This window comes from Manis javanica, chromosome 3 (assembly GCF_040802235.1).
Source record: "Manis javanica isolate MJ-LG chromosome 3, MJ_LKY, whole genome shotgun sequence".
Taxonomy (NCBI): domain Eukaryota; kingdom Metazoa; phylum Chordata; class Mammalia; order Pholidota; family Manidae; genus Manis; species Manis javanica.
The window spans coordinates 154,814,992-154,830,467 of record NC_133158.1 but is presented as its reverse complement, the minus strand read 5'-3'; the positions used below and the strand labels follow the sequence as shown (position 1 = coordinate 154,830,467).

The 15,476-nt window shown below is 37.9% G+C and overlaps 2 protein-coding genes across 6 annotated transcripts in view; both read right to left on the bottom strand.

Moving 5' to 3' along the window:
- LOC108409401 (ceruloplasmin) overlaps positions 1–9,133 on the bottom strand; it is a 55,045-nt gene extending 45,912 nt beyond the window's left edge. For both annotated transcript variants that reach the window (XM_073232227.1, XM_073232228.1), the window contains exons 1-2: positions 8,988–9,133; positions 1,057–1,304 (exon numbers count right to left, since the gene is read on the bottom strand). In XM_073232227.1, coding sequence (XP_073088328.1) covers positions 1,057–1,304; positions 8,988–9,133 — 394 coding nt within the window. The remainder of the gene's footprint in view (positions 1–1,056; positions 1,305–8,987) is intronic.
- LOC108409404 (ceruloplasmin-like) overlaps positions 9,069–15,476 on the bottom strand; it is a 33,579-nt gene continuing 27,171 nt past the window's right edge. For 2 of the 4 annotated variants that reach the window (XR_012129456.1, XR_012129457.1), the window contains exons 19-21: positions 11,601–14,299; positions 10,977–11,040; positions 9,069–9,500 (exon numbers count right to left, since the gene is read on the bottom strand). The gene's annotated coding sequence lies outside the window, so the exon portion shown is untranslated. Of the gene's footprint in view, positions 9,501–10,976; positions 11,041–11,600; positions 14,300–14,404; positions 14,731–15,476 lie in introns of those variants that run through there. The other 2 variants (XR_012129458.1, XM_017679975.3) reach the window with 2 other exon arrangements.

The window sequence follows — 15,476 nt, the reverse complement described above, 5'->3', positions numbered from 1 at the left end:
AATGTTAATACATTTAACATCTCATACACCATGAGATTGTATAAACAAAAGAAATAAGATGGCAGTCAGCCTGTAATTATTTAGTTCAGAAAAACAAAGAAATACGGCCAAAACATTCACCTAATACGTCTTTAAAAAAGAAGACTGATAATTAACCAAGTCTAATTTTACCTTAATTTCCAAACTTGATCCTTGTAATTTCAATGAACTATAGCAGAGCCTCAGCATTTTTGCTTATCTTAATTGCTGACATTTACTGAACTACTACTATGTACTATTATTGCCCTGTTTTGTATCTGAGGAAACTGAAGCACAGAGGATTTATATAACTTTCCCAGCCAGTAAAAGGCAAGGTTGTACTTGAATCTTGGTCTATTCGTTTCAAAGCCCTTGCTCTTACAATAAAACACCATCTCTTTTCATCATCAAGTACTAAGAATGAGATTACAGGCACCATACCTAATCTTAGTCCTTCCTGTACCATTTTTAAGGCTTCCAAGCCCTACATGCCAATGACCTTTTGGCTAATTGTGTCTCAGATGTGACTCTGGGGTTGTCCAGCCCTGTGCGCCATCCGGCGGATGTGCAAGAATACCCTTGCCCATCTGAGCTGTGCCAGAGTTTATCCAAAGTTGGGATGAGAGACGACACTGATGCAGTAGGTTCATATGTGGGAACTTCAGAGATAAGACAATCCCTGTCTTGAGTCCTGTTTCTTCCCTCTGGATTTTTGCCTTTTTCTAAGCCTTAATGCTCATTGCCTATTTCTCTTACTCTGACCATTTGGTTGGAAAGGAGCTGGGCACAGGGATGTAAGTCCCAGCTCACATGGATTCTCACTGTATGAGTCCACCCAGAAATCCGATCACATTCATACTTCACACAAACAAGCACAAGGCAAAGAGAAACAGCATTATTGTGATGAACCAAATACTTATCAATAAACACCACAATTACAGGTCTTACCCAGGAAGGGAGTCCATAATCTTAGAAGTTAAAAAGTGCTCCTACTGAAAAGTAAGAGGAAATTGCAACTAGAATATAAGCTGAACTTACCCTCATGTTCCTTATAGTAAGTTATTCCATGTGCATGGAAAGTATAGGCCCTAGAGGCAAAGTTTTTTAAGTGTACATAAACTTTATCTCCAGTTTCAGCTTTGATAATAGGGCCTAAAAACCCCAGCCAGACAGGTTTTGCTATAATTGTAGTAAAGGTCTCATCTGTGTAGTGAAAATAAAGGGCCTTCTTGTATAACCTTCCAATTCTATTGGGGCCATTTTGAAGATAGGTATCAGAATGTTCTCTGCAAAATAAAAGAAGACACCTGTCAGAAGCCATCATTTCTGGGGATAACATTTTAATCAAAGAGAAATTAACCACACTTTTACATTAAATGTTTGCCTATTGTTGTAGGGATGCCACCAGAAGATGAAAAGGATAACTGGCATTTAGCCCTGCTATTTTAATTACACGACATGTCCTGTATCAGGTATGTGGCAGGGAGCCATCTGTGAAGGTGCTGTAAAAAATTGTGTCTCTTACCAGAGTATTTCCCACAGAAATTTCAAATTAAAACACAGAGGCATTATGGAATAGAAGACAAAATTAAAGTGAAATATTAAAGCAGTTAAGACATTACTCACTTAGCTATGAGACATTACCTCTTTCAGCTATGAGGAAAATTTGAGATTATGTCATTCTAGATATTGGAGACTTCTAAGTGTGTATATGACATATATTTTCCTTTTTTCTTGCTAAGTAAAATTAATGACATTATATTAATTCTATCATTTTAATATATTTTAGCTCTACTAGTCGAGGATGAAACTGATGCATGTGATGTGAATGTTTTAAAATTACCTTTGGATTCAAATTACCCTTCTGTTATTTTAATCCTTTGCTATTGTAAATATTTGGACGTTGAATGTTTATATTCTAGTTAGTGGCTGACTCATAGCTGCTCAAATTTTTCTAAAAATATCAGCTAAGTAAATTGTAGCCAGGGAAAAAACAAGAAAAGGGAGGAAAAGAAAGTGATTTTGGTGTTCAAACTTTGAACTGATTCTTACGTTACTGTTCTTCACAGAAGACTCTGGATAGCTCACCAGGAACTTTCCGTAGGCAATGCCATCTAGCTGTTTAGAAGGACCCACTTAAACGTGGACATTGGCAAGTCCTCCACAACTGAGGTCCCCTCTGCTGTAATAAAACTGCCAGCCCTCAGGCTAATGATCTGGGGTTATGTTTGTTCATTTGTTGGTTTTTGTGTGTGTGTTTTGCCTACTTCCATTTCAGTGACCTTCGATGCCTTACCATTTCCCACTCAAACCCTGTGGGGCTGGATAACCTGACTGAGGAATGAATGTTGCCATTTTCCTCAGCTCTAAGCTCATCGGAAAGAGGGAGAGAGATTTCTCCTTCCTTTCTTCAAAGCTAGGGCAGGGCTTGTGCAGAAGCTCTGGACTTTCCCTGCTACAGAGTTTAAAGGGTTCGTTTTTTAAAAAAATCTTGGGCTCCAGTCTAATGTTTCCTAAGTTTTAATGCATATAGGAATCTACTGAGGACCTTGATAAAATGCAAGTTCTTGGGCCTGAGCCCTATTGATTCTGATTCTGTGCAGCTGGGGTGGGGCTTGGGCATCTGTGTTTGCTAACATACATCCTGGTGTGTTCGGATGCAGGCAGGCCACTCTTGGCTTATGGGTAACCTGCGTGGGGGCAGGATTCAAGGTGAAGGAGAAAAGAGCTGCCCAATCCCAGAGGCAGCAGGATTCCTTGAGACTGTGAGACAGACAGGTGGCAAATTTTGTTTCCAGGCCATACCCTGGCAGTGGCCGACCTCTGCTGGAGTGGCTGCATGGGGTCATCAGATTAAGCCTGAGCCTGGAGTGGGGTGTGCAGTGAGGAGGCCACTTTACAGTGGTCGTGGTGGCTAGTTTGGGCAGTGGGAGCAGGTGTTGGAAATAGCAGAGCCATGGTGCTTTGGACTGACCAGGGGGCTTCACCAATAAGCATCTCATAATTGTCACCATATACCAAGGACCCCAGTTTTCCTGGACTGCATAAGCCAGGGGATTCTCAAACTGTTCACTGAAAAATGAATAACAGGAGATCTCTTTCTCCCATCTTAGTGGGAGGAGGGCCAAACTTTCTATTTTTGTAGAAAAATTAAAACGTGACATCTTTTGCAAGCAGTATGGTGTGGCAAATCCATGCTTATGCCTTCATTTCTCCTATTTGTTTTCATTTTCTAATTGTATGTTACAGTTTCCATTTTGCAGGTACTTCACAGACATTCAAATGCATGGAAAAATATCAGGACAGGGATATGATTTCATCCCCGCAAACTGCAGCATTAGTATGAACAGGAGTAGTCTTAACAGATGTCTTAACAACAGCAAAATTCTGAGGCACTGAAAACCAGTGAGATTAAAAGCAGATTCATCCTTTCCATACTGATGAGAGGTCAGCAAGAGTACTGTTTGAGGCAGGCACACAGCTGCAGCGGAAAGCTCACAGTGCAAAGATGTTTTTCCTCTCTTGTCACACCAGAAGAACCTGGACCACTCGATCTCACACAAGCCCATCTACACCCCAGATAAATTTTCTCCAGTGTCTGGAGACACTCCTATTGCTAGAAGATCGCTCAATGATATGTAAAAGGATTCTACTCTGTGTTCTACCATGTCCTGTTGATACACCTTTTAAATAAGGCCAGGGTTTTAAAACAGCTCTCAAATTCCTAAGGTATATATACAGTGTGTATTTATATTTTCTGAATGTGACTCTAAAGCAAGGAGGAATATACCACATTTCAGTAAATTCCATCAGGCTTTGTCAAAAATGCTTTGATTGCATGGGAACCGTTCTGCATTAATCATTTCCTGAAACAGGAAGAGCATTGCATAAGCCTTGGGATTCATTCTTTTTATAACAAGATTTCTGTGGGGCAAAAATTAAATATAATTGACCTGAACTGTAATATATTCAGGGTTTTTAACATTCGGAATTCTTTTTATACACATAGCAATATGCAAAATGTGTCCAGGCTTGTCTTTTTCATGAAGCAAAATTATCTTGACCAAACTGGGAAAGATTTCACATCACGTGATACTCTGGGGGCAGTCTATTGACTTCAGTCTCCACAGGAACTTCAAAGGGTCATTAGGGGACATCTATTTAATTTCAAGAGGACAGCCTGGGGACAAAGGGTCAGTTACTGGAAGCTTGCAGGAAGTTTGCCAGTCAGATATTCAGTCAAAAGAATCTAAAAAAAGTTGTTTTTTGAACTAAGTAAATAATTCACATTAATTGTAGTTCTTCCTATTGACTATTAAAACATGCACTTTCTACTCATTAGAATAGCTATGTTCCCCTCTCAGTAACCATATCCCTCCTTTCAAGCCCCTCAATTCCTATTATCCTATAGCCAAATCCTATAATTTCTGGTAGATTCAGACCCAAAAGTGAGTTTTTATACTGCCTTTGTAAGATAACAATATTGCTTCTCCCGCCCATAAATTCAGAATGCACTCAAGTGGTCTTGGTTATGTTTAGACATGGTCACTCAAATGTGGATCATATACATGAAACGTTTCTGGATTCTTGGCTTCATTAATTGAGACACAGTATATTGGTTTTCTATTGCCACATAACAAATTTTCACACCGCAGCTTAATACAATACACATTTATTATTTCACAGTTTTATGGGTCAGAAATCTGGCATGGCATAATTGGGTTCTCTGCTTAGGTTCTCACAAGACAAGGTGTTGTCTGGGCTCAGTACTTGTCTGGGGGTCTGTGGGGAAATCCACTCAGTCAGGCTATTGGGAGAATTCTGCTCAATCTGGCTGTAGGATAGAAATCCCTGTTTCCTGGCTGGCTGTCAGCTGAGGACCACTTTCAGATCCTTAAGGCCACTTATAGTTCTTATTGAATGGCCCCTCCATCTTCAAGACTGCAACAGTTTGTTGAATCCACCTCAAATCTCTCTGAATCTCTGACTTCTTCTTTAAAGAATTCTCAGCGTTAGGTTAGACCCACCCAGGTCATCTCCCTATTTTAAAGTCATCCATGCCACTGAATGTACCACATATCACAGGAGTGATGCTCATCATATTCATGGGTTCCAGAGATTTAGGGTATAGTATCTTTTGGGGGCCATTAAAAAAATTCTGCTTACTACACACAGGGATCACAAGGAATACAGTTTAAAATTAACTGGTAGGCAAAGACTCAAGCTAGGTGTACAGAGCACAACCTTAATTTGTAGGTCCAACTAGCCTGACTTCAGGAGCACACATGAAACCACATCCAGTCATCACCCTTCTTCTGGATCTGTTCTCAGGGAAAACTGGAACTGTGATAATTGTAGAGTTTGTAAAGTGTGAAATGGCACAGTTGCTCAATTAGCTCTTTCATATAGGTTATCCTGTGTGAGGTGTTTGTACCACTGTAGTGATTGCTTACTATTTTTTATTTGGCAACCTTGGACTAAGACTCATTAGAAGTGACTTTTCCAGGTAATTTTAGCTAGAAAATGTACCTCTTTAAGGATCATTTAAGAATTTTAAGACCATATTTGAAGGAGTAAAATGAATACCTTCTATACAAGTTTTTTCTGTAAAAATATTTTATTCGCTTCCCTGTTTGAAATGGGATACTGGAACAAATTCAACTATTTTTCTGATAATAATAGTAAATATTAACATTTATGAATGCTTATGACCACTCAATATCTGATTTTAATGCTTAAGATTATACTATAGGGTGGAATATTCTAGTTTGTTCTCTAATTCTTTGGCAAGAATTTGAGCTGTTACCTCTTCCTCGTCATTGGCTCTGTTTATAATGACATCCTCACCTCATCTTATAGCATTTCAGACTTATTTGTCAAAGCTACAATGGGCTGGAAAACAAAGTTTGTAAGAACCCATGTTAAATAAGAGTCACTGAGCCTGAGTGAGAGCCTAAGAAGTCAGTGTAAAAGGGTTTTGTAATGGCTCTTCTTGTGCTTAAAGAGTTTTTCACTTACTTCTAGTTTTCCACAGGTAACCAGGAAAAAAATTAAGCTGAAGAAAATAGAAATATTATCATTTATTGCCAATAGAGTCAATAAATATTTAATTAATGTTAGTATGGGCCCAGAACAAACTGTTGTGTGCTCATTATTTTTTATATGTATGCCTTTTATTCTTATTTAAATGTAATAACTATGTTTTATGGAATCTTTAACTATTTACTGATATGTTGGAATGACAGATAAGCACTGGTCTAAGTAAATGGCAATACTGAGTATAAGGAAATTACTTTCCACCTCAATAAATAAATAGTATTGGCATTTTAAAGAGAGGTAAACTCTATTTCCTAGTAAAAAAATCTATACTTTTCCCCTTTTAATATCTGTCCACATTCTCAGTTTCACTAACCCTATGTACAACTCCATAAACTGACTTTTCCTATTTCATTTTATCATCTGATTTATTTTACAATGTGAATCCATCCATACTGGGTGCTAGAGAAAGTTTTTACGGCACAGCCTATAATTTCGTCTGGCTTCCTACATACTTTTTATTCAAACATTTTCATTTATTCACAAATGCTTGTTTGTGCAGTGTCCAAGCAGTGACTGTAACAGATAAAATTTCTGTCATCTCGATCCATGGTTTCCTCTTCATTGTCCAGATCTTCCAGGCTGACATAATCTTAAACCTAATTCTCTGCCTCACACGTACCATTTCAACCTTCTTTCTCAGACTATGCATCTCCGTTTTAGTCTTTACAGAGTGCCAGTCATATCTAGTGACATCCCATCATCACCATGCAGATTGGTGCTGCGATCTGAATATTCATACCCTCCCCAGAATTCGTATGTTGAGCTCCTCCCCTCCAATGTGATGGTTTTAGAAGGTGGGGCCTTTGGGAGGTGCTTAGGTCATGAGGGTGAAGCCCTCACGAATGGGGTAAGAGCCTTAGGAAAGAGGCTCCAGAGAGCTCCTTAGCCCCTTGCACCACGTGACAACACAGTGAGACCTTCTGAACCAAGAAGAGAGCTCTCTCTAGGACATGACCGCGCTGGTTCCCTGATCTTGAACTTGACAGCCCCCAGAACTCTGAGAAACAAATTTCTGTTGCTTATAAGCTATCCCAGTTTCTGGTATTTTGTTATAGAAGCCTAAACAGCCTAAGATGGTTGGACATGCCAGTAACCAGAAATAAAGAGGGGAGCAAGAAATTGCTCCCTAAATTCATCCATAGAAAAAGTGTAGCATAGTTTTGACAAAATTGCTGAATCTTTATTGACTATTCACTGTTCAGAGGTATAAAAAAAATCACAGGCAGAATGAACAGTGTCATCTAGAGTTCACAGAACTCTAGGCTGCTGTTGAAGCCACAGGAAATTAGGAAGCCAGTGTTACACAAACTCCCCAACACAGACAGGTCACATGAACATTTAAAGATGGAGGAATTATCCCCACCCCAAATTCTTAACAAATGCTGTTTTTCTTCTATTCTCTAATTTTTGGAATTAGATACTTCTTTATTAAAGCATGCTCGGGGCAATGTCTTGCATTTAACTTATGCCCGAAAAGCTGATTTGATTTTTTATCATGGATTTTGGCAGAAGGATGATGGGTGGAGACATGAAGTAGGACCGTCCTTTTTTTTTTTTAAGTGTCTGACTTTAAAAAATGTGTCTGGTTTCCCTGTTAAAGCCACATATAATTTACCTTATATTTAATTAGGGAAAATTCTGAATTCATACAAAATAATGTTTTTGGTGCAGCATGAAAACATGTCATATTCCTAAGAAAAAAATCTTAGCTCAAAACCAGGTTTGAAAAAAAAAAATTGCAACGTGTTTTAGTTTTATTTACAATCTGTTATTTTTAGATCAGAGATTTTCCTTACTATATACCACTAAATTAGTAGCTTAATGATTAGATATTATTGTCAGCTACACATTTGTTTTTTTATGTTGAACATTTCAAACATACATAAAATTAATCAGAATAGTATATGTCCATCAACAGTCAACAATTATGAAATTTGGCATTTTGTTTAGCTATTTTAAAGATACATTCTTATCAGCTGATTGTTATTGGGCCCATTTGTGCTTTATCACCACTGAAATACATTTTTAAATGTAGTGAACATTGGTTTTGAATGCCAAATTTCAATTTGGTGATGAATGTTTCATTAACATTATTAAAAGTGATGACTTTGGTATAGATAAACTTTCATTACAAAACCCTTCAAGGCTTGTACTCTTGTTTTTCTGTATGGTGACTATTGCTTGAAATAAGGGGGCTTCTACCTGAAACATGAAAATATTTAAGTTACAAAGAGGTTTTTGGTGCCATCATAATAGACAGCTCACATTTTTGTGCATGTATAATGTACAAGCCCTCTACTAAGATCTTCACATGCATCCAATCTTCAAACAGCTGTGTGATGTATATTCTTTTATCTCCATTTTATAGATTAGGAAGGTGAGGCTGAGAGACAGGAACTCAATTAACTGTCCAGAGTCATCCAGCAAGTATTAGGCACAGTCATATTTATTAAATTGTACTTGATTTCTGTAAATGATGTTTCCGAAGACTGAAAGACATTTTATCCTTACCAGTCATAATCAGTAAATGGTATAATAAACATAACATTTTATACAATTATTATATACATGAAAGAACTCCTGCACAGACGGAGACTGAACCTGGATAAGAGACACAGTAACAACCAGGGGAGGTAAACAGAAGCCCACACAGTTCCCCAGGATCGAGGGGAAAAAGTAGGGCAGCCTCTCAAGAAAAGGAAAAATACTCAGGAACTTAGAGAACATTTATTAAAGTGTCTCAGGTTTCAAGTCCACATTTTGCAGTTTCTGTATATAACAAATTAAAGAGATAGTTCATCTTACTGGTTTTGTGTTTTAAATTGATAATTTATAAATTTGGTCTGTAAACAGTAAAAACAGTGACTTACCTATCAACTGAAATAAGTTTCTTTTCCCCATTGTCTGCAGCATAGTTCCAGGTTGTTTCCTTAATTCCGATGTAATAATGCTTCTCTTTCGCCCAGGCTGAGGTACCATATAAAAATAGAAAAATCCCTAGCAACAAAATCTTCATTTTTTTTTTCTTTTTCCCCTTGGAGTCTGAGAAGCAATGAAGTGAAATCAGAAGCCGGGAATTTTATAAATAAGGTTTTCTTCCTTTATTTGCTAGATTGACACAATTTAAGGTTGCACAAGAGTAAATTATTTCATTAAAGCAAATAACATTTTCCACTTCAGCTCGGTTCTCGTAAACCCAGGAAAAAAACAGTTTTCTGTGGCCAGGCTTCTCTGATTACAAATAAAAAGTCAACAGTTATTGTTGGAGGCACCAGAGTGTGCATAATTCTGTGCTTTCTTCCATTCATTGTGTAAATTCCAGGAGGGCAGAGATCATCTCTAAATGCTCCCATTGTTCTTCTGACATGCCACAGTACAGTGTCCTGCACACAGTGAACTTTTAATAAATCATTTTGAAAATTATGCAAAATAAATCAAAATGTCCCTCTTTATTCTTTAAGAGCCTACAATACTTAAGTGCAACTTTAAGATATGAAACACATACTTAGCATGCCAAATTTAAGTACCCCAAAATAAAAATCTTATTTTGAAGGATTTACATATTTTGTAAGCTCTGAATATATCTCCATGGAAAGTTTACCAGATTACTCTGTATTATTATATGCAAATAACTAGCAGACCATATAAGGGGTTGATAATTCTGTTTTAATCATCAGAGAAATCAGACATAATTAAACCTGTCTTCAAAGGCAAAGGTTGGTCTTAGTAAATAGTAAGTGCCCTAGTTTATTAATTTGGGATTTCTCTCCTATTTATTTATTTATTTTTAATTTTTTTGGCATACAATATTACATTCATTTTAGGTGTACAATATAGTGATTTGACCATTACATACATTATGAAATGCTTACCATGGTAAGTGTGGTTGCTGTGTCACTATACAAAGACATTATAATATTATTTACTATATTCCCTATGCTGTACTTTTCATTCCCATGACTTATTTAAATATTTTATGATTGAAAGTTTGTACCTCTTTATCCCCTTCACCTGTTTCAATCACCTCCCCACAGTGGCTTCCTCTATGACAACAACCTGTTTGTTCTCTATTTAAGAGTATTCTTGTTTTGTTTTTTTTGTTTTATTTTTAGATTGTATATATAAGTGAAATCATATGGTGTTTGTCTTTCTCTGTCTTACTTCACTTAGCATAATACCCATAATAGGTCTATCCATATTGTTGTGAATAGTAAGAGTTCATTCTTTTTTATGGCTGAGTAATATTCCATCATGTATGTGTACCATATCTTAATCCATTATCTATCAATGGACACTTAGGTTGCTTACATATCTTGGCTATTGTAAATAATGCTACAATAAATGTAGGGGTATGTATATCTTTTCAAATTAGTGTTTTTATTTTCTATAGGTAAATATCTAGAAGTGGAATTATTGGGTCATATGGTATTTCTATTTTTATTTTTTTCAAGAACTTTATACTCTTCTATAGTGGTTGCACCATTTTATATTCAAACTGGGATTTCTCTCTCTGATGTGGACATGAATTTTAGGATAAAAGACATTTTATTAAAAGCCTGTCTTAAGTCATATTTGTTTAAAAACAAAGTTTTTTTAGCTGAGAAAATCCTGATGATAACAATGCACATTTTGTATTAACATAACCTTTTATCTCTAGAACACCTCAATGCATTATGTATGTATTTGCCAGAGTTGTTTATAGAAATAGATTGGTGTGGGAGGAAGCACCCTGATGTCTGAACAACTCCTTCATTAGTGAGTCTTACTGAAGGAGCCCACTCTGTGCCCTGCCCTGATCTAAGCCCTGGGAATACAGCAGTGAGTAAAACAAAAATGAATCTCTGCCCTCATCGACTTACCTTCAGCTTGAGATGGGCAGACAACATAAATGAAGAGAGAAATATCTGGAATTAGCAGCAACTGCTAGAGAGAAAATAAACCAGGGAAAGAGAATAATGAGCTCAGGAAAAAACAATAGCATGAAGATCACGATCTGACAGACCATGAGACCTCAGGCAAGATACTTAAATTAAGCCCAGCATCAGTTTCCTCATCTGTAAATTCTGTCTCAGAAGGCTGTTGTCCAGACTAACTGAAATGACCCATGATAAGGCATATAGAGCAGATGCACCTCTCACCAGCTAATCATCTTAACTAATCGTCCTCATGCAGAACACTGAGTTGCAGGGCCCAGGATGTCCCAAGACTGCCTCCTGGAGGCACCTTAAATGTTGTCTAATGCTCACTGACAAGATCTGAGTGGGGCTAAAATCTTGCCCAGTCGGCCTGGCCAAACCCTGTGCCATGCGAAATGCTCTTCCATTAAAAATTGGTGTCCAAAGGGGCTTTTTCCCCCCAGACAGTCCTCACAGAGGTCCTGCTAAATGACCTTTTATCATGTCTTTCTCCCAGAGGGCAAATGGCACAAAGCCACTGCATGAACCAGCAGCTTTCCTGGAATATCCTTCTTTCCCATTACCTACTCTGTGCTCAAATTCAGCCCTGCAGCATGAAAGGACAGTGACAGAGCACAGCAACAATCCCCTAAAGCCATTTCTTCCAGCAAATTCTACATCCCTAAAAACTGCTCAAATAGTTACTGAAGGCTCCAGCATGTATTTATAACTCCCCTCAGACGGAAATGAAATGGTTGAATGGTAATTCCCCAGCCAGTACAAGGGAACATTTTGTGGTGTAATGTGGGGTCAGGAAGTCCATACATACTTCTGTCCTGTTTTGTGACAGTTACTCTTCCCAATAAAAGGCATGTGGCTGCTGTGAGGCTGGAAGCAGAGAATGCTTTGACCCTCAGAACTGTCTAAATAAGAGGGAGAGGCTACTGGGGGCTAAGAAGCGACCAGCCATTGACAGGGTCATTGAACACTGCAAACCTACAAATCTTCCAGTTACTCCAGAGTTGGCATTTAAAAGTGAGCTTTGAATAATGTTGCACTTGAGAATTTCTGCATTCAAGAAATGCATATGGCTGCATAGACTAGGGTGAAATGCAAAGCTGGGGGCCCCCCAGGAGAGGCTCAGCTGGCTTAGAGCATTGTGAGAAAGAGGAGAGAGCAGTCTAGACAGGACCCAACAGCTGGCCTCTTGGCTGCATTCATCAGAAAAGTTTTACCGCAGAACCCCAGGGTATATCTTTGTAGTTTGTTGTAAATAACTACTTTGTGCATAAGTTAACTATTCAGTAACCTGAGTTACATAGCATAGGTTTTACTCATTTGCCACAATTTATTTTCTTGTTGCCTTAAAGATTTCTGGACTGGTTGACTCTCATCTGCATTTAGCAATCATGATCCCGGGGCTGGTAAGAGCTAACATCAAGGAAGCAGTTGTTTCTATGGAAATCACTTCAGTTTTTTTTTCTGTCTGGCAAGATGCAATCTCTCCTTACCTCCACTATTCCTTTTATCCCTTCTAGTTCTTTCTTGTTGATTCTTGAGAACTAGCTTTTACCCTCTTACTCCTTGACATTAAAAAATTATTAAGAAACAAACCACCAGGGGCAATCTTTCACTTTGTTACAGCAGGAAATACTAAGTATAAAATATCTGGGCATTGTGTCCACGAGCAGTCAGAACGCCATGGTGCTCTCTTTTTCAAAGGAAATTGTGTAATTCGGGAATTTTATCAGTGAAAGTGGTCATGTACAGAGCTCTGATAAGGAGTCCCCTGTTTTGACCTAGCACAGTGCAAGCATAGCCAAACCTCTTCTCCTCTATTGGCCAGTTCACGACTATTTCGGGAATGATCACCCAGAGAGGCCTTTGGTTGCTCCATCTCCTTTGGCTGCTTGTTAATGGGTCAAGGCCCTGCTTAGCACCTCCTGGCACGTAGAGGAACCACAGGCCCGGGAAGACAGAAGGCCCAGACTCTGGTCTAGCAAAACCCTGATGTTGTTGACATCTACAGCACTATGGAAAAGGGAAATTTTTAAAAATGGCATAAGGATTTCAATTATTCCTTCATTCTTTTTCTCTTACAACCTTGAATGATATAGAAATAAAAGCATATAATTTATTCACAATGAAAGAGAACCTCTGTATTGTAATTATTTGTATAAAAGATTAAAGAATAACTTATGCACAAGGCTTGATTGCATAGAACTTCAGTATGTAACTTTCTTAAAACATCTTTCTCCTTGAAATGCTGGACCTCATTCCCTCTTGTTTCTCTTCTGTGCTGGGGTAATACACTCTACATAGCTCTTAACAATTTGATTTGTGCCCGGTCTTAATTTGTACAAGGTGACTGACTGATGACGTCAAGAGGCCAATGCCAAGGAAAGAAAAGTTCATTGCTATTCACAGTTCCCCCAGAAAGAAGAGGCACACATATCACACAGGGCCACGTGTGGAGGCACCAGAGTTGTCCAGGGGCAGAAGCAGGAACCAGGGGGAAGCATAGGCCACAGCCTGTATTGGGGTTTCTGTAGGAAAGGCAAGGCAGTGCAGAGCAAATGCTTATGCTTGGCTAGTTTGAATGATTCCAGCTGGTTTTGGGGCATATGGCCTGTCTCTAGTTGCCTGGTACTTGGCTTAGTTCAGTTTAGGGGATGGGAAATACTGGCTTGGTGTGTGAGTGGAGGTGGCTGTGGGTATGGATTCTGGATTGGTGGTTTGTAGATGAAAATCTGGTTTACAGATAAGTTTTTTACTTTCTCTAGAAATTAACTAGCTTTAGAGTGGGCAGTCCCTCCCCAGCTACTATGGCTCCTCAAAGATGTCAAAACATCATAAAATAGTTGAAAATTAAAACATGATTAATTCATATTTCATAGCAGAATTATCTATTGATGTGACCATCTCCCCAGTCAGACTGGGCCTCCTTGGGGCCAGTGACTATGCCTTGTTTTCTATTGAATCCCAGGTACTTAGCATGGCTCTTGACACGTTACTTTATTAAGACTTAATATTGAAAGAATAAATAAATGTTAACTGTGATAAGACTCATTCACGTTTATTAGATGATTACTGTGTGCCAGCATAGTGTCAAGGGCTTTATAAATTTTATTTCATTTACTCCTCATAACAGCCAATTACACAGATGTAGTAACTTTTTTTCATTGCTGCTGTAACAAATTGCCACAAACTTAGTGGCTTGACACAATGTAATTTATTATCTTATAGTCCTTATGTACTTACATTCTGCAGCCAGCAGTCTTCTAAACCTAAGGCACAGTATGGTATATAGATTAACATTTAAAGATTGATTAAAATCTTCACCCATACCATAAGAATTTCATTTTTTTAATGTTTGCAAATATTGCCATTTAGTCTTGAATTGTTCATTTTTTCCCCTAACTGAGCTAGACTTCAGTTGTACCTGCTGTCTTTGTCCCTTTTGTACCCCCACTGCCATTAGTTAAAAGCCTTGTTACAAAACTACAGACTCTACTCCAGTGACAGTTTGCAGAAAGAGGAAGCAGCTCACACACAAAATTTACCAAGAAAACTTTTATTTCAGGCTAGTTTTCCTGGTATATTGCCATGAAAGTCTTTAGCCATGCTCCCCTACACTCCATCCCTGGAGCTTTTCTTCTTCACCAGATTTAGCTCTGCTCATGGCCTTGTCAGCATTCATATCAGAGAGATATTTATGCTGTAGAAAAGAAAGTTTTATGAAGCTCTAAGTTGGAATATTAAAGTAAAATAATTACATACCTTTAAGGAAAAAATATAGTTTGTATAGGTCTTAAGAACATCCTTAAATGCCTACCATTGCTTCTGCAATGAAAATTTATGCATTAAGTCGACAGAATGTCACCGTCACTCTCCCGTGTGGACAGGAGACCCAACCAAACTTCTCTTTATATTATTTGGAATGCAAAATCTAATTTCCCAAAGAAATGATATTTTAAATAGGGAATTTATTTCTTGGGGAGCACACCAAAGTCTCTTTTGTAAAGAATGACTATGAAGAATTATAAAAATAAGAGTAACAGTCATTATAATTGTATTAGTACTAATATTTTCATTATTGGCATTAATATGATGTAGGTAAAAATTATATGTTGGCCTAATAACAACATATTTTTGTGTGTTGTTACATGTAATGTTATAAGTAATAAAACAACAGTTTTATTTTTTGAGAAATATATTCCTAATATTCAGAGAGGCTTCTGAGGAACCATCCACACTGACCCCCTTTTCCCTCTCCAGCCACTCTGCTCCTTCAGCCCCATCAGGCACCCTACAAGGGAAATACCCACAGAACTAGAGAGTGCACAGCATATTTAAAATAGTATATGATATAGATGTTCAATAGTTTTTCCTGACTTTAAGAGGAATTTAAACTTTACAGGAACCTTGGAAGAAACAGAAAAGTAGAAGTAAATAAACCTCACT